General features: G+C 45.4%; 1 protein-coding gene across 1 annotated transcript; it reads right to left on the bottom strand.

Moving 5' to 3' along the window:
* Window positions 1–1,763: 1,763 nt before the first annotated feature.
* Window positions 1,764–22,314, bottom strand: LOC146207899 (metabotropic glutamate receptor 3-like). Its single transcript, XM_084591457.1, has 7 exons — window positions 21,979–22,314; window positions 15,986–16,111; window positions 13,180–13,340; window positions 9,084–9,290; window positions 6,551–6,846; window positions 4,767–5,088; window positions 1,764–4,054 (listed from the first exon to the last, which is right to left on the bottom strand). The coding sequence occupies exons 1-7, from the start codon at window positions 22,301–22,303 to the stop codon at window positions 2,822–2,824; spliced, it is 2,670 nt and encodes an 889-aa protein (XP_084447583.1). The 5' UTR covers window positions 22,304–22,314; the 3' UTR covers window positions 1,764–2,821.
* Between the last annotated feature and the right edge of the window lie 5,469 nt (window positions 22,315–27,783).

The following is a 27,783-nucleotide window of genomic DNA, read 5'->3' as shown; positions in this document are numbered from 1 at the left end:
CGATATGAAGGAAAGTATGCTTAGAAACAATGCAAAGGGAAGAACCAGAAATCTGCAGAACGCGTACAAGGTAAAGCGAAAAAGCAAGTAACAGCAGATCTGTTGAAGGGCGGTGAGGAGACTGTTATAGAAAAACTATCCGCCTTTTTACACAATGCACTACCACTTCGATCGTACCCGAATATCGAAATAATGCTAGCATTATTAGAAAAGGGACAATGAGGACTTGAAAAATTACAGACAGTTCAGCTTAGTTCCCATTACCTACAAGCTAAGGTAACCGTTAACCGAATCAAGACATCCTAAGAGCTCAATCAGCTAAAGAACCAGGAAGGCTTTCGTCAAGGTTACTCGACACTAGACCATATTCACACCATCAGTCAGGTGATAGTGAAATGAGAGAGATATACCCATACCTTCTATATAGCTTTCACAGATTACAACAAAGATTCTGATTCAGCTGAAACCCCAGCAGTCAGGAAGGCATAACAGAACCAGGGCTTATAAGAGCTTTACATATAAAAAAATACTAGAATATATCTAACAGCGACTGCAGAGCCAACATATTCCTCTCTGCTCATGAGTGACAGCTTACCAGTACCTCTCAAGAGGAAAATATATCACTGCTGTACTCGTCTATGCGGCAGAAAGGGGAAGAGTAACGAAACGGGCTGAATATAAACGGACAAGTTACCGCAAGGGAAAATGGTAGCTCTAATGGGCTGAGTCGGGAAGGGAGCAAGTGATTGAGGCAACAATCGGAAGGTTATAACATTCCAGCTGAAATCAAGATGAAATGGACATGGGCAGGGCATGAAATGCTAAGGGAAGATAACCGAAGCCTTTGAGGGCAAACGATAGTGCTGCAAGTGAAGCCAAACGTAGCGAGGGAGCGGCAAAAAGGCGGGATGATCAGATTTGCACACAACCATGCTCAAGCTCGCCCTTACCTTTGGTAGTGCTGCGCACAGCTTTTGAAATGGAGTATAGATGGCAAAGTCGTAAGGTCTGGGAGCGTGAAAACGGCAATGCGAGTCCACGAACTGCGCATCTGATGCGTGCGGCGCGAGTTGCGTCAAGTGCGGGATTCGCTCAGCCACTGCTGTTAGGCGAATGCGCGCACTCCAAGCCAGCCATCACGTTCCACCATCTACGCCTCGCGTTCACAACTGGCCGATGTAACAGATAGCAAAGACGGGAGATACGAAAGGCTGCACAGTCACGTTGGCATCCATGCCGAGAGCGATATTATAACGGCACTTCCGAGACACTGAAGCGCGACGTTTTTATCAAGTCAGGAACGCAGGGATCTCAACAAGTCATGTTGGCGACCGAGCAGTTTGGTGCCATGATTCAATTCTTGTTTTGCGGATACGTGGCACCTCGTGCTCTCATGAGTGCGCCTTTTTTATTTATCAGATATCGCCACGTGTGGCGCGGTATATTACACAGCGAAATTAAGCAAAGGGCGAGGAGACGGCAGTGAGCGCAGGCGCTCGAAAAATAGTCGTAGCGGCTTGCGTCAATGTCGGTCACAGTGCAGGCTGGACTGAGCTATCTCAACCTAGGTTTTTTTAGATATTACGTTAAAGCGTGTACAGGTTGTTCGGTCGTCAAAAAGGTGTTGCCGTAGCCATCACCCGGAATTGAGGATAACGTGTGGGGAAAATATGCGTCCCGCCAACGATTTTGTATCAGAAATGTGACGAAATTGTTCTTGGAAAAATTTCGTCAAGAATCAAAGATGAGACACAACAGAAGAAAGTAACATCACACTTTATTCCTCACTGTGGTTCCCCCATCAAACGCGCCGTGACGCTGCAATGCGCTGAGGTAATGAACTTGTCGGAATTAGAATACATTGGCTGATCTCCGAAGTTTCCCTCGCTTTTCGGAAGATATTTACGCATGACAGCTCGGTGAAGCAACAGAAAAGAGAGTCGAAAGAAAGGATTTATAAACCAGTAACTTACTTTCACCATTTAGCACATTTATGTGACGGAGAGGATAACCAACAGGGCATTTATTGGCCTTATTGGTTAACGCACATATGTACATGTCCCATTGGAAATAAATTTTCTCTGCCCGCAAGATAAAAACAGCACCCGCATTTTTTTTTTGCGATAGATAATCCATACGCACCGCGCCAGTGTTCGAATACGCTTTGCAATCATGGTGCAGTCAGCTAGTATAGTAGCACCGAAGATTACAACCATATAGCAAAAGCTGGAGCGAGAGTCATGCGCAGTTCTTTTTTTTTTTTTTTTGTGACCACGGGGACATTATAGACAGTGCACAAAAAGTATGTACACACAACACACAGGCTCGGCACGGGCACAGATGCAAATCATTTAGATGTATGACACATGGGCTTCTTTCCCTCGCTTCATCCTGCACCACATATATGCTGTAGTTGTCATCGTTGTCGACGCACCGTCTCCCAACCAGTCCATAAAATCTTGCTGACGCCAAGATTTGTACTGTATGCAGCGAAACAACACGTGATGTCCTCTGAATGCAACGCGTGTTACAACAGCAGTAAAAATGCGAAGAGTCTCATGATGGTGTTGTTTGCGTCCGTTTGTCTTCAGAAGGCACGTGGTTTGGGCACAAGAACACACTCATCACACCAGTCGATGCTAAAAACACGAATAAAGCTTGCGGCTGGAAATAGATGTGCTCAAGACCGGGCAGCGGTCTTTGATACGATGTCTTTCCTAGCGACCATACCATAGCTCCATACCTCCCGCAATAATATTCCTATCCCGTCAGTCTTCTGACTGTCTTTGAGCATCAGAATAAAATAGGAGTACCAGCTGATTTAGGGGTAAGCCGATCCGGGCATGTAAAGCGGGTTTCTGACGTGATGAGACGGTCCACCGTTCCTAGCCGGCTGAACGATGGTGACAGCCCTGCCGCCACGAACGTAGCAGCACTCAGGTATCGCCGCGCCGTTTTCCTTGTGGTGCTGGAAGGTGGTAAAGGCGGACGCAGAGGAGTCCGAATAACTGAGCGGCTTGTGTCCATAGCCTCCGCGCTTGTGCAGCGCCCTGAGATACGGAGCAAAGATTCCCACGAGGATGAGGAAACCAGTAGCTATCAGCGCGAAGCTGAGTGCGGCGATCTGATGCTCGCCGGGACCCAGGAGGAGGAACGCAGTGTGGCCCGCGGCCAGGATAGGCACTGCCAGAAGACTGGTGCAGAGCAGGCTCCGGGCGTCGCGCCGATGGTAAGAGCAGTTGCGCGTGCGGAAGGCCATGAGCACCGCTAGAGCCAACACCACGCACGGATAGGCTTGGTGCAAGAGGAATCGTGACTGGTTGAGCCGGCACCAGCGAGGAGGCGACAGCATCCAGGCCTGCGCCTCCAGAGCCATCTGGACGGCCACGAGGAAGCAGATGGTGAGCAGTTGGTTGAGACCGCTGGCTCGACCGCCCAGACCGGCGCTCTGCATGGCGTTGAGGTGCATACCCTTGAGCAGCAGGGCACCGAACGCGAAGGCGTAGCTGGTGTGGTGCAAGAGCTGCTGCGCAGCGCACAGCTTCGGCCGCGGCCGGAAAGTGAACAACAGGGCTGAGAGGAAGAGGCTGACCACGGAGAGAAGCAGCAGGAGCGACGTCAGCTGGTGACCCTTGCGCACGACACCCTCGCACAGCTTCATCAGGAGAAAAACAACGACGTAGGCGCTGAGAAGTATCCCAATCCCGGACATGATCACCACAGCCAGTGTCCAGGGCTTGGCTATCCACACAGTGTAGAGCTTCGGCTTGGCCAGGCGAACGGCTCCGGGTGCGGTGGACGCCTGCGTTCCGTAATCTTCGTCCGAAGCCGTCTGTGAAAGTGGTGGCGAGCTCGTCGAGTCCCCCAGGTGCTGTGGTTCACCTTCGTTGTGAATTTCGAGATTGCTTGAGCGGAGGTTAGACGAGCGCTGCCTGGTTGATGGTTTCACGCTGGTCCTTCCGGTTTCCGATGCAGAGCCTCTTAAAACAGGGCTGCGGCTTGGGACCAAGACTTCGTCCACTTCTAGGCCAGTATCATCTGTGTAGCTCGAAATCTGTTGAGGTTACAAGAGATGCAAGGCATCCGTCAGTTTTGTTATCATAAACCTTCTGCATAAACCTTGTGTTTTTATTACTGTGTGCTCAAGAAAAGTAACCGATATTTTTCGCACCTAACTCGAATACATTGTTGCAGTTTAAGCAAAGCATACATGAAATAGAAATATGGCAACCTTTCACTCCTTGCACACGTCGCGAGTATGCAGAAAGGGCTGAAATTGCTCAACAACTACTCAACTGGAACCCAGTGAAAAAAGTGTTGGGAGAGAGACAACGGAGGAAAGAAACAATTTGCACGTCGTCTCACATTATGTATGGGCGCTGATTAGGTGTTTTACATTTATTGACATCCTTGGTATGACCCCTTTATTAAACTTCACTTCTTTAAGTACACTGCGCCCTATTATATTTGAATCATTTATTGTCATGTGGCCTGTTCATCGTGTCCACATTGTGGTTCATAGAATGCAGGTTTACCAATTGCCTAGATTTTGGGATCTTGTTCAGCGAATAATTTTCTTATTTTTCGAAATGTGCGAACTTCAGAATTGCTGAAGGGTACATAGGCAATAGCCAGGTGCCATTATGAGAATTGGTGGTGGGGGAGGTCGCTTACTTCGGAAATAAAAATATTCCGGCATGAAAGAGAACTGAGCAAGGGCAGAGACTCTGAGCACTCAGGTTTTCACTCTGGGCTCTTATGCTGACCTGTAGCACTTCCCCGCTGGTAGAGACGGCCTTGACGGCGTACTTGAGCGTGGCCACGTGCTTCTCGTGCGAGAACTTGAGCGGCGTGTCGCTGAGCGAGGCCACCCCTGAGCCGGCCATGTTGAAGTTGAGCGAGTCGAGAGCCTCGAGCACAGATGCGCTGAGCACTTGGCGGCCACCGAACAGGCAATCGGTGCCGCGGCCGCACTGGACCCGCTGCACGGCTCGCAGCGCGGCGCCCATGGCCCACACAGCGCGGATGACGGCCACTGCGTCCGCACTGTCGCTCATCTCGTCGTCCCAGCGCTGCACCACGTCGTTCCTGCAGGGTAACGTACAAGTACATTGTAGGGAGGGTGAAGCAATTGCGCGATGCGGCCCGACATTGTTAAAACGTCAATCCCAAAATGCCTTACCACAAGCTAACCTTTAGCTTACCGACAAAGCTGCTTGCACGTGAGAACGTTCTGTGATTGATCGACGTCCTGGCGGTTTCATCGTTGGCTGTCGTGATTACTCACTAATTGATCGGTATCCACGCGCATACCATTTACAAATCGGCCTTATACGCATGGGCACAAAAAATATGGGGAGTAGCAGAGTAAGGTATTAGTACCATCATGCTGATGGTCCCCTTCCCATGCGATGGAGTAAACGCATTGTGACGCTTTTCTGATAGGCTAGTTATTTCATGACTGTGAATTAGATGTACACTTATGTGAAGAGGAATGCTCCTTTTTATGGAGATATGCAGTGGCGAAGCACTGAGCGTTTGTCCTTCAGCTCCAGCCCAATTTTAAACACTGCTCAGTCGTTCCCCACAAGTGAGGGTGAGCTATGCAGTGAGCCGGCACAAGACAGAGTCGAGCACGAATATGCTAGCTCCGCCCATTCTCGTCCTAACCTAGCGTAATCTAACCTAACTTACCTAACCTATCATTTGACATATAGCCTACCCCAACTATACAGTTACATAAGCCTCGCGTAGAAAATAGCTTGTCTCTATGACCAAATTTTCACGTCACACATCAGCCATTGAAGCTTCATGTAGTGTACCAAAAAATAGGATGTGCTCTTATGCCATGTCAAGGATTTCTTCGCATGTAAAATAGGTGAGCATTTTTGTTCGCGTAGTTTACGCTTTCACATTTTAACTGTGTGCGTTTATGGTTTATTTACGGTTAAAGTTGGTGCGTACAGGATCTACAGAAGCAGTAAAGCTCAATCTTGGCGGAGGAGAACTGTGAATAAGGTGGCAATCTATGGCGCGGTTAGCAACGGCTGTGTGGATTATTATGGATAGCGAAAGTCCTATGAGCATGACATTACCAGGCACCAAGAAGGCACAACGAAGTCATTCTTCTTCTATAACACTGGCTCTTTTCTTTCGCAACATTCCGAGCCGGATTCTGCTGTCATGTTCACGTGTGCCTTTGTCAATCTGTATGTGTGTTTTTTTGTCTCTATTTTGCACCATCACTCAACATCCGTTATTGTGAGCTGCTAGACAAAGCCTGTCTTACAATATTCAGCTCCACGTGATCCTGAGGAATCGGATCATGCGGTGTGCGGTATAGTTCGTGCTCAAGAGTATCCTGCGACACACTCAGCTGACGGTTTTGAGTGGCCATGATCCTGGTCCAGCCTTTGTCGCTGGCCATGCACCCCAGCCATGCAAGCACCTAGTAAGCTGAAGTCCCTAGATCAGCTTATAGTTATCCCACACGACCAGAGGACGCACTTAAGTAGCGCCTCATCGGCTGCTTGTCGAATGCGGGGCGTACCTGGAGTAAGTCTTGCGCAGCTCCTGCAGCAGAGGCGCCGAGCCGTCCCTGTCGATCAGGTCGCGCAGGTAGTCCCCGTACTCGGCCGGCCTCTGCCCGTCGTCGGGGGCTGCGAACAGCACATGGCGCAGGCGGCGTAGCTTGTGCGGCGCCAGGAAGCCTGCCAGTGACGCAGTTACGTCTCCTGGCGTCACCAGCACCCATGAGAAGGCGGCGTCAGGGTCCGGCTCGTAGCTCACCAAGAACGCCTTGGCCTCCGCCGGAGTCACGAAAAGTGCGGCGGCGCGACAGCCACTCTACGGGGATAAGGAATTGAAAGGTATATATGAACGCTCTACACAAGCTCTACAAACACGTTGTGCACTTGTCGATTTTTGCTGCTCATCATTTTCGCACAATTTTTATTAACCTTTTGTTTATATTTCAACCCATATTACTGTGTGGTCCTATATTATTATGTACGATAAATATTTTCCCCAAGGTGCGTTCTATGCCTCCACCTAAGTTTGTGTACTTGTTTGCTCAAATTGTAACTAGTTTTTACGCCGCTTATTTTGTTTACATTCGTATAATTATTTCGATTATCAGAAGCTTCCGGCGTTTCGAGTTTTATGTTCATGCCGCGTAGTACAATTTTATTCTTGAAATGAGTCGCAAAACTGTGTCACATGTTTTCTTCCATTTATGTTATATCTCGAGGACCGATTCACATATTCAACGTTTTATTCAGGCACTAAAGTGGTCTCGGACGATATGGCTAAATGCTGATACGCTCTGCCTGACAGGGTCCTTACACTCATGCTTTGCTGAGCAACGGTACAAAATTTCCACATACAATACGCTGAAATTGTATACGTAAAATCAAACCAAATACCTTTCGAGCCAATAAACTAAAGAGCATACTAAGCAATACATTGAAATAGCATTGAAACAGCTTAGAATATAGCACACCTAAATAAATGTAAATATCTCTACCAAGAAATGTAAGGCATAAATATATAATGAACGACATATGTTACGAATACGATATACACAATAAAGAAAAAGAAGTTAAGAAGAACGGGGAGGGGGGGGGGGGGCAGTAAAGGCTGTACATTTTAGAGCATTAGTACTATTTACCACGCTGTAAAAATAAACCAGGAAAAAGAACTGGAGTGTAGTCATTGAATGAAAGTGCTAGAAATGAAAATGAAAACTTGAAATACACCAGAGCATGAATACATCAGTCATTGTAATAATATACATGTTCATATTAGAAATAAATAATCAGTCGGTCAAAATTTAAAAAAATAATAATAAATAAATTGCTTTTAGCAGCGTCCTTGCGCTGCAGCCTTTTCTACCTGTAAAATTACATTTATGATCTCCAGTTTTTTTTTTTTCAGAGCATGCTTAAGGCTCAAAATCAGACGATCAAAAGTTATCTTGCTCTTCATTACATTAACATCGTCACGATAACATTAGAACTTTAGAAAAACAAAATATATCCTCACTGAGAGGTTCTGACCAGCAGAATGCGATATATCGATGAAGACATTTTCCTTTTACACTCGTCATTACTACCACGAAAGGAAATTGTGCTCGAACACGCAAGGTCACTGTTTGCAGCGCCTATTATTGAAATTCTGCATTTGGGCCTTCCCGTAAGCCGGCAGGGTCTTCGTGCGCACTCTGTCGCTTCGTTCGCAAACCTGTTTGCGACACTGGCGCTCGGCGACTACGAGTGGTCATTCATCGTGTTCGTTTTGACTCGTATTTGACTTCAAGCAGCTGTTTTCACCGCTTGCCGATTCTTTCATTACGTGGGCCTCCGTGCTCTAGATAATGTCCCCATAACAGCAATGTCTGTGCCTCGTAATCGTATTTCAGATTCTACCCAACAGTGTCGTAACACTGAAAGATTGATGACACTGATGACACTGCACTGATGCAAGCGGGACACATCAACGGTAATCAAGGACTTCCACGTTCAGCAGCGCTTGTTGTTTTTCCTCCCGCTGTGCATTTTCATTATTTTTCCCTAAAATCATCACATGACTAATTCTGGTCAAGATCAACTACAAAACAGTAAAAAAGGTAATATTAATATCCCCATACAGTTGCCTTGGACACGCAGACTGTTGGCTCCTTTAATTTTCTCTGCTTGTAATTTATACACATTCTCATGTCAGACTATGACTCGTTGAGAATTAATTAAACGATGATTAAAGTGCTCTTTGGTTCGCCACGCGCGGAATGCAAATCCCACGCCAAAACCTATAGGCCCTGACGGGATTCCCTTTGTTTTCGCCATGGTACAGTTCTAGCTTTTAAAGACTCTTGTAGAGGACAATTAATATATGAGGCTGTTGAACATGACTTCAAGCAAAGCGATGCTAAGTGCAAGCACCCGACAAGCGAGTAGTCACATAGCAGGCATCATTTGTGTCGACCACGAGAACGATCATTGTAAGACGGAGACAAAAATATGCAGAGCTTAAAGAAAATTTGGGGCGTTCCTGTGCGAAAGGCAGACACCCCTCGGTTCAACTACCTCGACGAGCTGCCTCGTGGAGCCAAGTGACTCTTGCACTTGCAGGAAGGAGAATCCCTTGGGGGGAGCGTCGGCGCTCATGATGTCGATGGCCATGTCTCGAGCCACCTTCTGGAAAGCCCGCGAGAGCTCCCTGGGCCGCTCCTGCGGCGACGACATGACGGCCACGTACGGCCAGCCCAGACGGCGCAATGTGCTCGCCAGGGCCTGCAATACCGAAGGGAAAGAAAAAAAGATGGGTAAAAAAGCGAAGTCTTCGAGGATTACAGCGGCAGTGCGAGGTATCTCCATCCAGCAGCATATATTTCCAGAAGCGCTTGTGAATCCTTATTTGAAACCGATGAACAACGCGAACTAAGGTTATTCTAATCATTCAAACGCGTTCTGTATCGACGTTTGATTGCCGTTTCCTTATCTACCCTTCTGTGCATGTAACTTTTTTCATATCTTCCTTTTTTTTTTCTTTTTCACCTTATGCTGAGGTGATGTGTTTATTGAGAGGATGACACCCGTCAGGCATCCATGCCTATCTGTCAGCATCTTAAACACACTTGTACTTTTGTGCCTCGTCTGCCTGAAACAATTGTTCATTCATTCATTCATTCATTCATTCATTCATTCATTCATTCATTCATTCATTCATTCATTCATTCATTAGTATGATCATATTCAGCGTCCCTTTGGGGTGACGCTAAGAGAGCCCAGCACACCTATAGCCCAGCCATAGCGGAGAAGCATACCTTTAATTGGTTTCAGAGGATCGCAATAAGGTCATTTCACACCCGTTTTACCGATCCTAGCTCATTTCGACGATATGGGAGATTTTCACTGAAAACGTTTACGTTTGTTGGCAGTGTTGTAAAGTGCACATCTTTTTTCTGGATTTTGATTAAATGTCACAGTAAATGCACCTTACAGGAGGAAACCTTTGCGCAGACTATTCGCAACAACAGTTCAAGCACGGACTTGCTAGTTGCTACCTGTTTTAGAGATAAGCACAGCTATGAAAGCTGAAAGATGGGACAGCCTCGAAGGCTAAGTAGCATCAGGAAGGTGCAACAAAAAGGAGTCGGTCGAAAGGAACAGACAAGGGGTTGAATGAAAAGAGTTATCTGCTTGGCTGTATAGGATTCTGACTTCATTCCAGTAGAATACGCATACGTTGCCCGTCGAATAGAAGGTCATAAGTCAATTGGAACTAATCCCGCAGAATTATTTCATTTATTTACTAATGATAAGTATGTTAAAGCGCAAGAAATAGGTCATTTCCTCGGCTCGTCTCGTGAGGTATTGCCGCGAGAAAAGCAAGAAGGGAGGGGGCTCATTCTGTACTTTTCGAACCTGAGCCCCCTCTTCCCCCTCACCTTAGGCATGGAGATTGTGAAAAAAAAAAAAAAAAGTGTGTGTGTGTGTGGGGGGGGGGGGGGGGGTGTTCATAGAATCGAGTAAATGCGTCAATTAAGCCGATCCATTAAACCGATTAAGCTATCTATTTTTAATCGATAGCTTATACAGCTTGTTCGGTCGAAGTGCCGTTGGCGTAGTAGCACCACGTGTCTGAAATAACTGGGGCTGAGTAAAAAAAAATATATCCAGCTGATTTCTGCTTTTAATAATGTATTATTGATTAATGTATGATAGGCAATGACGAGTTAAAGAAACCATTGTTTTTAATTAATCAATTGATGCAGTTATAAAATTAAAAGCAGAAAAAGGGGGTTTAAAGGTGTCAAAATCCTAAGAATGAAAAAACAATGATTGATATTACTAATTAAAAAATATTGTAATTGATAAAATAATAATTCAAATTATTGGAAAAACTAAAGATATGAAAAAGGGTGTTCAGAGCTTAGAATGAAAGTTAATGCTTGAGGATGCTAATTATTAAAATTGAGAGTGCGCAATTGATCAGTTAGCTACTTGAAATAATTAAGAAATTAAAAATACATTCAAAGTTGTCGAACTGCTCAGAATGGAAGGCTGATGCTAAGTATCAGTGTATAAAAATGTAGAAAAATAAATATAAAAGTTAGCGTTATCGTTATAAAAAAGCGTTATCGCGTCATACCGTTAACGGCGGTGCCTATGTGTCCCTTTAATTTTTGAAGATTTTTATCTCCCATAATACATAAAATGAGAGGTAAGATCGTCGCAACGAAATTAAGTGCTTTGTATTGTTTACATTGGCCCATTCATCACCATTCAAGTACGAAAGCATTAAACTGGAGTTTCCTACCACAAGCTCACTTGTGGAGTCATGGCTGTGCTAGAGCCATGCCTGTCCATAGCAGCGCTACAACAGTTAGACAATCATAGTCATGACCCTCTCCTGAGCGCAGTACCCACAGAAAAATACTGGCTTTTGGGTAATGCGCATGCTAGAGCCATGTCCTTGCATAGCAACAGTTACATATCAAAGCTATAAATAAATTTTTAGCACAGTGATGACTCATGACGGTGTGTCTATACATGATAACCAGGGTCAGTGTCAGTCAACTTGGCAGTTGACCTTGAAAGAGCGAAATCAGCTCGGTAGTTAGCGTCTACGTCGAAGCAAGGGCGCCTGTCCAGCCTGTGCAATACCGCTTTCGCATATTAGATATTTGGATATTAGAATTTGATCCAGTGTTTAGAGGTAATCAGCAAAGGTGGAGGAGATTTGATATGCGGGCAGCAATTACTTACTAGCCTGTCCCGGACAGGCAACGGTCCCGGCCTCGAAACTCGGACCAGGATGAATTCCTATTTGACTACGAAGTTTCTTAAAAAACTGTATAGTTTTCCTTTGAAGCCGTTTGGCTGCTCTTGGGTGGATGGTAACGAGTAATTGCTCCCTTATTTCGGATAGAAAAATTTCTGTCAAAACTCTGTTTATTTTTTATCATTGCCTGCACTTACTGCGAAATGCGACTTTCGTGTTCATTTTATTCCCTGTAGAAAATTACAGTTGTTATCTGAGGCATGCGACCTGAATTCCGTGATGAAGTGGGTGCATTCATCCCATTATCTTGTCATATCTAAGTGATACCATGAATTCCAATCTTAATTTGAAGCGCAGATACCCTTTCATACTCTCGACCTACTTCTTAAAAAAGTGATGTTAATGTTGTCCGCGTACATCGAAATATAGCTAAAAAAGTCGCTCAGACTTCATCCCGGCTTTATAGCGTTTGGTATACACATGTGACAGTGCATATGTTGATGTTTGATGTTATTAAGGCGATAGCCTTAAATGGCTCATGCTGTCGTGGACAAAGCGTGTCCCGCTTTTGGTGCGTTCTGATTGCCCGAGGCAGGATGCGTCCCTGCCATCTGCAATCCCACATTTGAACGCGCGCCAAGGAACGCCACGCGACAGGAGCGATGGTGTACCGTCCAAACACACTTTCCGGAAAAATTGTGATGGATACTGCGCCTTTCTTCTCCTGTAAAACAATTATAATTAAGGCTAAAACCTTTATTGTATCATACCGTCGTGGGCAAAGTGTGCCCCGCTTTTGCGGCGGCTATCGCGTGGCGTTCCTTGGCGCGCGTTCAAGTGTGGCATTGCAGATGGCAGGAACGCTAGACAAGATGACACTTCTCAGGCTTTCGCCTTTCACTACTTTAGTGTAAAGTGCCTCGGAATTTTTTTTACTATTTGTTCGCTATTAATATTGTTCTTTTTTGCATAAAACTACAGTTTATTCGCGAAGTTTGTATTTGCAGAGCTTCGAGAACAAGGAGTGTGCATTTATTTCATGCAAAAAATAAGATTTCTTTTTACATTGCTGTAATTAGGTTTGCTTAATTTTCGCAGTTACAGCGCGGCAGGATACCAATTGGAAACGTTATTCAGACTATTGCATTATATTCTCTCCTGATCGTCGCATTGCGATTATTGTTTTCTTTAGCCTTTGGTCAACGTGTACGCGTGCGAAACGCCTGAACCACATCAAACCTGTCCACACAGCGGATATCGTGAAATCTTGGAAAGTGTTCCGATTGAAACGAATACGACGCGGTTGACGGGCAGTCCCCTAGAATGCTTGGGGGCTGCAATCTTGCAGAACTACGTTTTTGGCAGACTTCTGCGAGCGCGATGGGCGCAGCTAACCCTGGCGAGCGAGTTGGCCGACGGCGCCGTGCTGTAGAGGTTACGCAGCCTGCGGACGCTGTCGGCGCCAATGTCCCTTGCGGCCACGGCCGGAATGGAGAAGGAGGCGAGCGTCTTTGCCGCCGTCTCCACGGCCTCCGCTTCGCCCTGAAGTATGGCTCCTGCACCGCATAGGAAGAAACAATACGTTCAAGTCAGTGGATAGTAAATTACACTGCACTAACGGAAACAACATTCGAGACAGACAGAAAAAGAAGAGGTAACACTGGCCGGACATAGATTTGCCTTTGTCCTTCGTTGCGTGTTCGTGTTCAAACAATTGGCGGTAGTATGTTTTTGTTGCGTTCAAACAAACTACTGAGGTGTCTTGTAACACAGGTAAGCCGAAAGCCTTCGTTCTAATCATGCAAACAGTAGCATTATTCATTGTATAATTGGCTAAATGTTTCCGCTCTTCGTTGTAGCCTTGTTTGTTACATTTTTTTGTGAGCTTTGTGCACATATGTTTCGCTGATATTCTCAACCTGTATATGTATGTTTTCAGTACATGTCACTGTATCAATAACTAAGCTAGAACCAAGCTTATAAACTCAGGACTTGGAATGTCCATAAATAAAATACGAATTATAAATAATTGGGATATCCTTCTATTTCAAGCGTAAAAAGTAGCGGCATTTACAAAGCATGGTTCACGTAAGAATTGTATGCAATGAAAAGAAAGAAAGAAAGAAAGAAAGAAAGAAAGAAAGAAAGAAAGAAAGAAAGAAAGAAAGAAAGAAAGAAAGAAAGAAAGAAAGAAAGAAAGAAAGAAAGAAAGAAAGAAAGAAAGAAAGAAAGAAAGAAAGACAGACAGACAGACAGACAGACAGACAGACAGACAGACAGACAGACAGACAGAAAGAAAGAAAGAAAGAAAGAAAGAAAGAAAGAAAGAAAGAAAGAAAGAAAGAAAGAAAGAAAGAAAGAAAGAAAGAAAGAAAGAAAGAAAGAAAGACAGACAGACAGACAGACAGACAGACAGACAGACAGACAGACAGACAGACAGACAGACAGACAGAAAGAAAGAAAGAAAGAAAGAAAGAAAGAAAGAAAGAAAGAAAGAAAGAAAGAAAGAAAGAAAGAAAGAAAGAAAGAAAGAAAGAAAGAAAGAAAGAAACTAAATAAGCTCGAAACTAAAAAGGTGTGTAAGCTCATAACCTATGGGGCCCTGGCTGACATGCACAAGTTGAAAAAGCGATGTAAACTCTCGATGCACAAAAGATGCCCATACAACTCACAAAACACACAGAATGCACGATACATAGTAAGGATGCGGAAAAAAAAATTTTAAATGATACATTTGCAACATAAGCACCACTTTGAAATAACATTTGAAGACGTATAAAGAATCAGCTGAGGTCACGAAATTAGATAACAGAGGCTGCTTCCAGGGCTGAGTACCGCGTGCTGCCCCGTTTATCTGCCGATCATTGGGGGCGAGTTCAGTCGCGTGCACGCCCGAGGCATTGCGGGACCAAGTATATAGAGTACTGATAGCGGCGGCTTACGCTCAGCGGCAGGCTGCACAATTATAGATCCGGGCGCGTGTAGTTGCTTGCACGGGATCGCATTGCGGTTAATGAGTGGTAATAAGGGGGCATGCGTGCCTTTCCTTACGTTGTCAGTGATCTTCAATTGAACGTCCAAGTTTTAACGCAGTCGCTGTGCTCAGCGAAAGTTTTCATTGTAAACATGACCGAGGTTATGCGTATATTCTTAGCATTAGCATGTGGTATTTTAGTATATATCAAGTATGACTTGCCTACTTTTGCAGTATTCACCGAATATTCAGGTGGAATGCCCTCCCATTAGACACTACTAATACATAATACATTTCACCAGCTGCATTAACACCTACGTGCCGCCTCCCGAGAGAAATGGTCCCATCCATCCGCCTTAAATTATCGACGTCACATTGCATACTGCTCTTAATACAGTGCACCAGCGAAAGGCGAGCAGTAGCAGAAGCAAAGCACTAGGCTTTAAATTAAGCAATCTTTCCTTATATGTCTTAGGTCCACGAATTTTTAAAGGTTCTATGAGCAGCTCTAAGGTGTCCGCCCTCTCACTCTCCGCACATGACAGCAAATATACGCTACGGGCTTGCGAAGAGGCACGGGGAAAGTGAAACAGTAGTTTGGGAGAGTTGGTTTGGCGTCTTGATACCTAACAACGCAAGGACACTATACAAAAAGAGAGAAAAGACACACACGGCGCTGAGCATGTCTTGTTTTCGTCATGTGCCCCTGCGCTGTTTTATGTGAAAGTACAGACAGAGTGTGCAGATAATGGCTGTGGAATTAAGAACCGTAGATAGAAGAGTTGCGAGGTTCTCTTGTTTTCCGCTCTGTTTGTGAGAGAAGAGGAGACAAAAATACCCGGTAACGAGAATTCGCCCACGAACGCCAGGCTTACCGTGTAATAACCTGAGAAATGAAGGCGGTGAATTTTGACCTGAAATTAAAGCATGCATTCTGCGATCTAGTGCGTGAGAGTGACAGACTGCCTGCAATTTTCGCACTGTGAGCAATAACTATATTTAAATAACCGTTCTCGGAGACTTTAATGCCCAGCAAGCTTGTTGGAGTGGATGCGCGATTACTTAAAGCTGTGATAATGCGGGACGTCTTTTTTTTTTTTCTTTTTTTTTACGGCAGGCAATGGGCATGTGAGGTCCTTTTTGACTGAGAACCGGCCTCGCACACAGTATTCGCTACAAGTGGAGAGTCACAAAGGTACATCTAGACGCGGCACGATGCGCACTCACCGAAGACGGGCGGCACCCGAGTGGATGGGCAGGCCATGGAACGCACGTGTCCGGCCTGGTGGATCACTCGCACGCTTTGGCGCAGCGCCACCTCGTCGCGCCCGCAGGTGTCGTAGAGGTAGACGCCTGCACGTGATATGAGAGAGAACAGAGAGAGCAATGAGTCTCAGATTAAAGTGGAACCTACCTGGCGTGAGTGTTTTGTGTATTCTGGCATGATGGCGTCGTTCAAGTGTTTCAATCAAGTTTTGTAACAGAGTAGAGTTGATGTAACCATTCTTCTTGCTGCCCGTGTTCATTTTCGATTTTTGTCACCGACTGAGGTGCTGCCTTGTTATTACTCTTATCAGCTAGCTAGCGTAGTGCACTATACAATGAAACAGACCAGCGCTACAAGACATGCAGGAACCCAAGGCAGGAGGGATACATAATCATAGGTGTCGTCGTTCTTGTTGTTATCATGTTTGAACTAATAACAGATGGCACATACTCAGACTGCGGAATAGGCCAAAAAACGGGAGGTATCTGATGGATTTAGCTGTACATGTTCGTGGTCAAGACATTTAATGGAAATAAGGAGAATGAAAAAAAAAAAACTTAGAAAGGCAGGTGGTAACGGGCGCAGCAGATCTCAATACAGATGCAGTTCTGCGAGCTTATTAATGTGCGTCTCCGAAATCTACCTGCTATAGCCAGAAGGATATAGGTAACACGTGGCCACTGAGGGAAGCATTATCGGGGTTATGAGCAACCTCATTTAATGTAACAGTATTTGACCTGCTACCATTATAAAATATGCAAGGCTGAAGTGTGGAGGAATCGGTAATAAACGCTTGAGATCGGATAGGCTACAGGCGCAGTGGGAACGGGAGCAAACATTAACGACTGCACTGCTTACCTAGAGCATGCCACGCTGCCAGAAGCAGCCATTTTAAAATTGCAACATCATATGAATCGCTCAGGGTAAAAGCTCGGTCTGGAACCGGAGGCGGACACTATAGCCCCGTGCACACCTTCCCTTTCGTTACGCACTCAGCGTCGTTTGCCCCCTACAAATTTACTGCGAAGACTCTAGAAATGATATTACCAGTTTTGTTACATTTATTCAGATTATGAATGGTTGTTAGAATTGCACATTTAGAGGATCAGTTGGAACTCACACAAGGAAACCCTGTGAGTTACGAAAACAACTATTGGAAGATAAAAAAGTGCACGGCTCGTAACAAAAATTGAACGGCGAGCGGTGCAAACGCGAGTTATACATCTCCACAGTTATAAACTGAAGTTTAAATTGGATAGTTAAAATGCGGGCTTCAAGGCACTACAAGACATTGTTAGACAAACTTGGGAAGCCCTTGCAAAGCAGGCAAAAATCGAAGCTCTATAAATTTGGGCTCTCCGAAGATGTTTCAAACTGACGCAAGAAGAGAGCAGAGCACTACATTGAATTCAAACGGTCGTAGCTAACGTATTACAGCAACTGATGAGTCGAAGAAAATAAATGACAGAAGTCGAAGGAGGTAAGCGACAGATGAGACAAAAAAAAAAAGAAAGATCTGTAGATGATTACGATATTCCCTAATGCGAAATTTGAGCTTAGCTGTTTAAGCGTTTTTGCGATATTTTGAGGCAAATAATTTTAGAGACGCGGGCATGTGTGTATGCGCAGCTACAAAGCTCTCTTTATTGCTCTTACGAGCCAACTAGCTTTTCTCAGAAGATAAAGAACAGCCACGAGTGAGCGGCGCAGAGCTCGTAGCTCTTCTTCTGAGAAATTCTCTTTGGCTCGCGAATCTATTTCGCTCGGTTACACATTGGCAAAGGCACCGAACAGTCGCATGAGAGCTGCACTCTAAAATATAGGTACGGGTGACTAGTGGTGGAACGTGCGTCAATCGACATATTCAGTGCGCCAATACGAGTACTGGTAAATATTTGATTGAACGCAGATTGAGTTTGTGCGCGGAGTAAACTGACCGATCCCTAATTCATGTACGAAAAGTTGTTCTGCAAATCTAATGACCTATCCTAAGGACTGAATTCTAAAATCTAGCGAGAAGAAATCAGAAAGGCATAGTATGCTGCACAGTACAAGGGAAATAAGGATGCGCTAAATAAAACGTGTAACACTGGTTAATTACTAAGTATAATGTAAATATATCAGTCCGGGGCAGTTACCGAAAATAATAAATCGAAGTATCACAATATATTCAGCAATTAATTTAAACAAACCTCCTCCTCTGGACTGTTCATATAATCTACATGATCGGTAATTGCGTAAATTCTAATGATTATCGAGTATAAGATACTTTTATTACTAAATTAGTATATTTTATTTTATTATTTATTTATAGATACTGCAATCCAGTACAGATCATAGCAGGGTGAGGAAAGAAATGAAATACAAGCATATAAACACAACTCAAATTCATAAAATTTATGACATTTGGAGGCACTTTTCAAATAATACTACACTATTCTGGGTAACAGTCTCGCTGTTAAGTTCGTTCCACTCAGTAATTGTCCTAAGTAAAAATTTAAAGCACAATACAAGCACGCTACAATATTTAAAGCAGTTTCGCGCATTCAAGGAAGTTATTGTCAGATCGTGCCTTTGTCTCGTGTTACAACCTGAGGCGTAAACAAAATAATTAGAAGTATTAATATTATAGTGACCTTTTATGAGCTGAAATAAAAACTTTAATCGGCAGACACGATTGTGCTCACTAACTGGGGGTAATACGCTGCATTTCACGAGCTCACTGACAGATGCACGGCCGTATGAGTTAAACAAAAACCTAACTACCTTGTGCTGTATTCGCTCTAGTTTATGAATGTTGGTTGATGTGAAAGGGTCCCAGATAATTACGGCATATTCTAAGAGCGGACGGATGAGGGAATTGTATGCTAATAAACGAACACTGGAGGGGGCAGGCTTCAGTGAACGCCTAAAAAAAATAAAAAAAAAAGAGTTTGCGCATTGAATTTGCTACAACAGTATCTATGTGTTTTGTCCAGGAAAGGTTTTTAGTAATCCGTAGGCCCAAATATTTAGATTAGGCATTCAAGAGAGACAAGGTGAATATGAAAGACATAAGAAAATATAACGACATTCTCACTGCAGTCTTCTCAATGACCGTACAGTTGCGAAAACTGGCATCAGCAATGGCAGCGGCAATGTGCTAACCTCTGTGTTTGTGCCGCACTTGCGTGCTGCCGCTTTGAATCGGATAGGGGACACGAAAAAAACTAAGTAAAGGGGAAGGACCATAGGTCATTTCTAAGACTAAGGACGTTTCATATAGAATATGGTTAATGAGTAGATAAGCACTCTGAGACAGCGACTACTATCCGCTCAGCCATCCTTAGCCACAGGCGATTCGACAGCGGACGCAATAGACTAAGCAGGCATCAAATACAATGCAAATATTTCCTTGGCGATCTGTCACACTCCTGTAATGATGTGACAGGTTTGTTCAGTGTATACCCATATGTATCCAGACAATAGTACCGCCACTTACATGCGGAAACTTACGCGAGTCGTCGTGTTTGTTCCACGCTTGTTTTTTCACTGCAGCGCCAATCAGGTCGCACGGGGAAACAAACGCGTCGAGATACCCGACGGCAGGAAAGAGATGCATGAAGGAAGCTAGCGGCAGTCGTGAGATTCAGGGAAAGTACGACCTGCCGCCAGGGCATCACGGGCTGCTAGCTAGCTATACGAGAAAGCGTCGCGCTCCCTTGGAGGGATGTTTACGACGCACCGTTCTTGCTTTCTTTTTTAGCTCAGCCATCACGAAAGCGTTACTTTGGCCTTTTTTTCTTTTTTGTTCTCTATGTTTATAAATGAGCGTCAGCTCGTAAGAGGAAGACGAGCTTAATGCCGCTAGAAACGGGGCTGAGCTCACCGCAAAGTGCGTCAAGGTTGCCGGAATTTCCCGCGCTTCTCACTGCTGCTTAACGCTGTTTTTCTTGTATTTGCTTTTGGCAAAAACGTTTCCCACGCTTGGCTTTCGAGTTATCAGCCGAACATTTAAATGAAAGCTTAAGTGAGCTACGCGACTGAGCAAGAAAGAAAAGTCGCCTACGTAAGTCGTGCAGCGTCGCGGTGTTTAGAAAGCCAGGTTCCCACTTGACAAAGCTATTAGCCCTGAGGAGCGGCACGAGTGCGCTTCGCGCCCTAACTTTATTTGACTATTGTTTCAATGTTACATGTTTTAATTGGTGAGCAAATGGGCTACGCCAGATAGTCTCGTGTTTTTATCTCTTTCAAACAAGGAAAGCCTTGGGACGCTCACTGAGGTATCTGCGCCGCCTTGCTTTTTTTCTTTATGCGTCGAGAAAAGTGGAAGGAAATCGCTTTTTAATGGTAATATAACTACCACCGACTCGGGGAGTTAAAGAAGGTCTGGCTATTTAAAGTAAATTGAGGACGACGGACAGCTAATAAAAAAAAAAGGAGTTAACGTTATCTGTATCCTCGTTTTAACGACGCGTGGAATCTAAAATAATAAATATTTTGTTTCAGTCGGCACAGTTCGCTTTACTCTAAGGGGCCTACACAAGTCGGATTAAACTTCTGATTAAACTTATTAAACTTCTTATATTTTGACTTCACTGAAACAGCAATGTTCGAATTCAGGGTAATAATTATAAGAAATTTTTAGCGTCTTCATATCATCTCTTGGGAAATTATTTCGAACGCTTTGAAATGTATCATCAAGTCAGACCAATTGGCTATGATATCGATTTCATTTCGCTCACACGATTTCTCTATGACTCCTTCAGGTAGGCTTTAAGAGTGACAGGTATTCCAATATTTAACTTCTTACATTCAATGTCATTAATTGGATCAAATCCGCTGCTTGAGAAATTTACCTGTGAACAATATTCGAATACATCCTCCTTCTGCGAGGCACATCGACCCGATTCTATTCAATTCCTTAACATCCCTACTTTAGCAAAGTTTATTTCGCCTTCGACTATGCCTTCCTTCCAATTATGTACCCCCTGTCAAGTTGACTATCTGCCGACGTTTCCTTCAATCCTCATACTCCATTCTGACGTGCCTGGTTGGCGTAGTCCCGATGGAACGGCCAACTGTGTAGCTTTGGAGCGACAAGCTATGGACTCAACTACGTAATTATACTGATTCCTCCTCTTTCTAGGTCTCGCAAAAAAGCTGAGTCTGTAAGGTTTACAGAGGAGCTTTGGCCATAGTCGACGCCCACACCGAAGCGAATGTTGCAAATCTATTAAATATGGGAAAATTATTGTGCCAAATCCTAGTAGCTATTGAGAAGTGTCGTTGTCGCCGATGAAATGTTGTCGAATAGAAATTATTTACAATTAAAAACTTGGTTAGTGCTTGTCTTCTGTGGTTGTTTTTTCACCTGGTGATTTGTATGCTTGGGCAAAACAAATTAAGTGTATGCTGCTATGCTCCACAACTCTCGTCTAGTTAAATTTGTTTCCCAAATTTAAGCTAACGAAGCCGACTTAATTGCCTTATCCAGCCGTCTGTCGCACAAAATACGACTTGATCCCCTTAAATATCTTGTCATTTCTGCATCCAGTCATTATAAAAAGAAAATCTGAAAGTTAACGCCTGTGTCTGTGCCAAGCTGCCGTAGGCGTGCATGCTCTTATATTTTCGAGTTCATCAAAAGCAGCAGCTTACATGTGGAAGACCGGTTGGTGCCCCTAAATAATAATTTGAGTTAAATACAATAACTCGTGCAGTATAGACAGAAGGAAGCACCGGAATATAAACACATTTTCTTATCCTCAGACATCTATTGAGCTGCGTTCATGACATCCTACATTTGTCCTTGTTGGAGCAGCTTTCTTTTCGTTACAAAAAAAAAAACACACATAAACGTACTGACCATTTTAAAACCCGCTGGGAAATGCGGGGTAATGAGGGGCTATTAGATTCTTGTTGTGCGTGTAATTGTACCCCTCTGTTGACAGAAGCAAGAGTGCACTCTCACCCAGATTGAAGTCTGAGGGCGCCTTCCTGAAGTTTGCCTGTTGCGCCGCCCACACGCCCGCGAGTGCCAGCCGCACCCGTCGGGGGTCGAGGGAGCCGCACGCCGTCGTGTCGCCGCTGGATGTCCCCAGGACGTCCCCGTTGGTGCTGCTGCTCCCGTTACGGCCGTCGGTGCGTAGCGGCATAAGCAGGGCGATGTTCGCTTGTCCAGGGTAGATGGCCGGAGAGGGGTCCTCGGCCTGCGCCACGCTGACGCCGCCCCACTGGAGACACAGGCAGAGCAGCAGCGCCACTGCCGCTGGCCTCACTGATGCCGTTGGAACCATGGTGGGCGGAGAATATCTGTAGTTGAGAAACAGAAAGAAGACCACAAACATTATGTAGTCAACAGCGATTTAACATAGGATAGTAGATGCGGCAGTTTAAATATAAAATACTTGTACACAGGAAGGAACACGAGCACCCAAGGTTTGCGCTCTACTGTTTCTAGCTGGGTCCACGGCTTCAGCGTTTTCTGTGCTTACTATGGCGCAATATACGTCAGCTTCAAATGGCCCGATTTAGCATCTGTCAGAGAGAAATCTGAGGGTTTAGTCGGCGCTTGAAATAGCTTATATGCTTATGGGTGACCATTGGAAGCTGGAAGGAGAAGGAGGGGCCTGACTGACGATGCGTCTACAATGTGATCAATCAAGTCATTGATACCAAGAAAGCGAGAACTGAAGCGTTGTAGTTTGCGGTGACATTTCTTCTTTAACAGTTCTTTTTCTATTGTACACAAAGAGCTGTAAAGACGCCACAGGTGTAGACCAAACGCAAGACGACGGCTGCACGTCGCTTTCGGAAGTATTATTTTGTGCAGTAGGAAGTGAGAGGACATATCATGCTGCGCGGTGAAGAAAGCTAGCAGAGAGTCTGAATTTTTCTTTCTGCCAGTCATCAAATTAGGCCCAGACAACGGATGGTACCCAGCGTTTCTCGCTGCCTTGCTGGGAACTCGCGTTCAGCTTGTCCTCGGATTATCAATCTTCGATTTTCTCATCAGAAAGTAGTCATCTGACAGCTGGTCTCATTATTTTTCTTTTTCGCCTTCTTTGTATGCGGAGCCAGAGCACAGAGGTTGCGTACGCAGCCCCATCTTCGTCTTCCCTTCAACACGAAATATATGCGACCAGAGCTTAACCTCCAGAATACTGCACGAACGCACCTCTAGCGAATTTCGACGTTGCGCCGTGTGAAAGTGTTTCCTGAAGCCAAACATTTGCCCATATCGGTCAGAATCTACATCCTCGATCCAACCGTAGCGCCAACTCTCTAAGGCAAACATTCACCGCCGGGTGCACCTTTCTCGGGGCCGCGCAACGCGCGACCGGTTCCCGATGCGTAACCATCCGAAGAGCGCATAACAAAGCACAGTAAATGAACCTCGGAGACGAGAAAGAAGATTCTCCACCACGGCCGAGCGGTGGCGCGACGCGAGCTACGCAGCTGTTTACGTCGTGGTGCGTGGCGGAGAAGACACGGCCGAACGGAGCCGAAAAGGACACGCGGCATGTGTGGCTCGGCGGTGCACGGCCCGGTGGTCGCACGAATCGAGACGCCATCTTGCGGTCGGGCTCTGGTTGGCCTGCACAAAACGACGCCGCCGGTGAACAGCGACCCGGCGACGGCGGTGGTCTGCTCGCCAGTTGTTTGGTTTTACTTCGGCTGTTGGTACTGCCTGCGAACGCGAGCCTGCTCAAAAAGATCAAATGCAGACGCACGTGCGAGTCCCCTCTTGTTGCTGCTGCAGAAATGTATGGCCAATTATTTATTTTTTTATTTTACTCTCGGGTACAGAATTTATTAAAGAGGGGAAGGGCAATTCACAGCAATAAAAAAAGAACACGAAGAGCATAATTTATGCAATAATACAAAACAATAGAGTTAAAGAAAGCGATTACGTCAGTGTATTTAGTAAGGCTATGTTCTTCGTCTATTACTACTTCCTGTTCTTGTTCAGCTTACTCATCTTCCTAACTCCATGCGGACAGCTTCTCTGACCACCCTCCTATCAAGGCGCACGTACTATAGCAGCTTGCACAATGCGTGACTTGTATTTAGACAGGAGGCTTATAAGGACATTAGCGCTCTTTGCTCCTAACCTCATTAATTGTGCGTTGCGGACACAAATGTAGATACCGCAGAGATATGAGTCAGACACTAAATATATTTCTCATATCCAGAGCATAGGTACTTGTTTTATTTATGCGCAGCATGGCTATTTAAAAATACCATTTATCAAACTTCGATTTAAATGTACACATTCGCAGTTACCGCCACCGGAGGTTGGTTAGCCTCCAGTGTCACACCGTGCGACCTCTAGTACACCAAGCAGTGTCGTCCTCTGACGTTTGAGAGCTCTCTACTTGTTTATTTGATTGCCATGGCTCACAAATTAAATGGCAATTTGTTAACTTTTCAATTTATGGCTGATCCGCAAATACAATTCTAAAACAAAAGGCGCTGAATGTATGCTTCGGAAACTGGAGCCCCCGGCTACTGAGCTGCGTGACCCAAGTTTTCATCCTGCCGATGTGGGCACCGCGACTGGCGTCCGTATGCTGTGCGAAGTCAGCGCACGTTAACTTCACCCTTAGGAGGTCTCGTCTAAATGAATCCGGCCCTCACTGCCTATGCCTCGTCTCGCTACGGAACGCTACACCCCACAATCCAATGCAATCTTTCTGCAGACCACAACTGACTGTAATTGTCAGAATGGCTAAACGGCTTTCCATGCTTCTTTTTTCTTTTTTAGAAAAAAACGTTATATGCTTCATTATCAACGGAACCCGGGACGTCAGTATCGGTGGTGTCCAGAAAAAGTGGTCCCAAAAATTGGCGTGAAGTCACCGGCTGCAGTCACATTTAGTCTCAGGTCCTATAGGTAACAACTGCAGGCAGTATATGCATTTCACTACTAGAAATACAACTTAATTCACCTGTCAACGCATCGCAGGCTTTCTCATTCACAGCAAGGACGCAGACTGAAGTGACCTCCGTAACTTATCTTATCGGTCGTGAGCATTTATTAGGTACCTTTCGAATATAGAATGTAGCTACACCATTCGCCTATTAGTGCAGCATTGTGCGCATGTGCACTGCAGCCCAACTATTTCCTTATCCTCCTAACCAATAGGGCCACCGTGTACTCTCGCTATACCACAGTCTTTGGTCACGCCTTCTAGCGAGGTCGACACAAAACGCCACAGCACAGCAGTCTCGTGCGGTATGGAGCAGCAAATGAGCCTCGAGCTTCGATTATCCTTGATTTATAGTGAAAAACGCGTGCCAAAAATGGCGGGGATTAAGAAACGAATACGCAGTAGCCTACTCGGCAGGTGCAATAACAGAAATGCTTTCGCATTACTATACCTAAACAGACTTAAGTGCACCCCTAGAATTTCTAAAACGTGGGAAAAATTACAAGATCTATTTTATTCTCCCTAGCCATTATCGTTACAAGTTTCCGCCGGTGGAAGCTTTTATCTGCGGGCGCATTTCAGCTTTTGAGAATACATTAGGAAACCAAACATTGCAGACCAGTTCCAACCAGGAATGTGAGCCACAAAATGACTTACCTACTGAAACTTTGCTATTTATTTGCGTATTTATTTCCTTAGTAAAATAAAAGCAAAAATAAAAACATTTCTATCTAACCATTAATCGTACATCCAAAATGCTCCCAGAAAAGTGGCATGTGCATACTCCTGCTTACGTTGAAATAATCCGGTTTCGCGCTCAAAACTTCTAGGCTCAGCGCGAAGAACAGGTTGTAGCACGATTTGCTGATGGAACCAGTCTCGCTGTAATCTGCTGGCAACGGCGCGACACAAGAGGGGCAGTAAGTCTCGTAAGTGGCGAGTTGTTTACAACCCATGCTTCGTTCAAAACAAGTTTCTAGGCGAAAATTCGAGATTTGCATAACGATTAAAGCAAGGCGAAGATTAAAACACGTCACGTTCCCGCTTATCAAATCTTACATTTTCTCTCAATGCCATAGTTACGACTCAGACCAAAGGTATGCATGACCGCGGAGAGGGAAGAGAGATTGTCAAACTATTTTCGCAGGTATTTTCTCGCCAACTTTGCAAGCCTGTTCGCCGAGATATCACTGCTGTGTGCAGGCTTGCATGAAAGACTCCGCGCTCCGAAACAGATGGCTTAACAGAAGGGCCATTGCTTTAACCTACACCACCTACACTAGTGAAGCAAATATCCTATGCCTCCAATGTTTTTTGCTTTACTAGTGTAGCTGGTGTAGGTTAAAAAAAAATGGCCCTAGAACAAGGACGCTAGTGCCATTCAATGAGGAAAGCTCCAGAAAAGCATGCTGTAACCGCGACGTCATATACTCTTGCCCAATTCACTATACGGATGCACTTCCGCACACTTGGAACCAACTGCACTATGCGCTAGTTTCCGGCCGATAGATTGTCGTCTTTTTTTTTTTTTTTTGTCTACTACTGTAACCCTCCGTGGTAGGGCAGTGGTTACGGCTTCGGGCCAGTCTAGTCAAAATGAAGAAAGGCACCGCGCCGGGTCGGAACAACGTCACCGTCAAGCTTTTGGTGAACCTGCCTGACTCGACGTATCAGTGCCTACGCGAATACATTAACGTAATTTGGACAGGGGAACCCCCTTACCCATCGAGTGGAAAACGGCACTTGTGACTTTCATTCCAAAATCTGACAAACCAATCGACACTGATAACCTCCGGCCCGTTTCTCTTACCTCCTGTGTGGGCGAACTAATAGAGACTATGGTGCGCGACCGGCTATCCGTATATCTTGAACACAGGCGCAATCTCGCGGACACCATGCTCGGAGCTCGCCCGCACAGATCCGCACAGGATGTTCTTCAACTTAACAGAGAAATTCTCAACCCATTCGAGCGCCCCCACAATGACCGGGTTGTACTCGCCCTAGACTTAAAAGGCGCTTTCGATAACGTCACACACGAAGTCATACTGACCCACCTAAGTCAAACACACTGCGGCAGCAGTACGTTCAATTATATAAGACAATTCCTTACAGACCGACAATCCTACATCAGAATACAAGACAAGCAACACAGACAATTGTCTGTGCTCCTTGCCTTGTATTTTGATGTAGGCAAGCTTGGCAAGTGGGGCACACCTCAGAGCGCTGTTCTCTCCCCGCTGCTTTTTAACATTGCCATGATGCCGGCCCAGCTAGCTGAGGTCTAAGGCGTGTAGCACGCGCTCTAGGCTGACGACATCACCCTCTGGGCCACGCAGGGCAGCGCGGGCGACATTAAAACCAGCCTGCAAACAGCGGCAAGCATAGTGGACCGCTATACCCGGCGCTGTGGCCTGGGGATCTTTAACGTGCGCTGACATCGCACAGCACACGGACGCCACTTCGTTTCGCCTCCATCGAAACGCGGTCGGGTTCGAACCCGGGAACTCGGGCACAGTAGTGGACAGAAGAGAAAATAGAGAAGAAAGGAAACAGAGGAAGGAGAGAAAGACGCGCGCCACAGCAACAGCCGTCGTCCACCACCGAAGCAGTGGCGGGTGCAATGACGGCCTACAACAGATAAATATTTGGTGGCTGGCTATTCTCCCCAGAAATCGCAGTTTGTGCATCTTCGCCCCTCACCAAGATGCATCACACACATCTCGCTCTCGCTTGCGAGCGGTCCCATTAATGAATCAAAAGAGATCAGAGTACTCGGTCTCTTCATCCATCACCAAAGACGCCCTGACACAAACTAGCAAAGCTCCGCCAGGTGGGGGACCAGG

This window comes from Amblyomma maculatum, chromosome 1 (assembly GCF_055883805.1).
Source record: "Amblyomma maculatum isolate TAMU_Amacu chromosome 1, ASM5588380v1, whole genome shotgun sequence".
Lineage (NCBI taxonomy): Eukaryota > Metazoa > Arthropoda > Arachnida > Ixodida > Ixodidae > Amblyomma > Amblyomma maculatum.
This window is presented reverse-complemented; position numbering and strand designations above follow the sequence as displayed.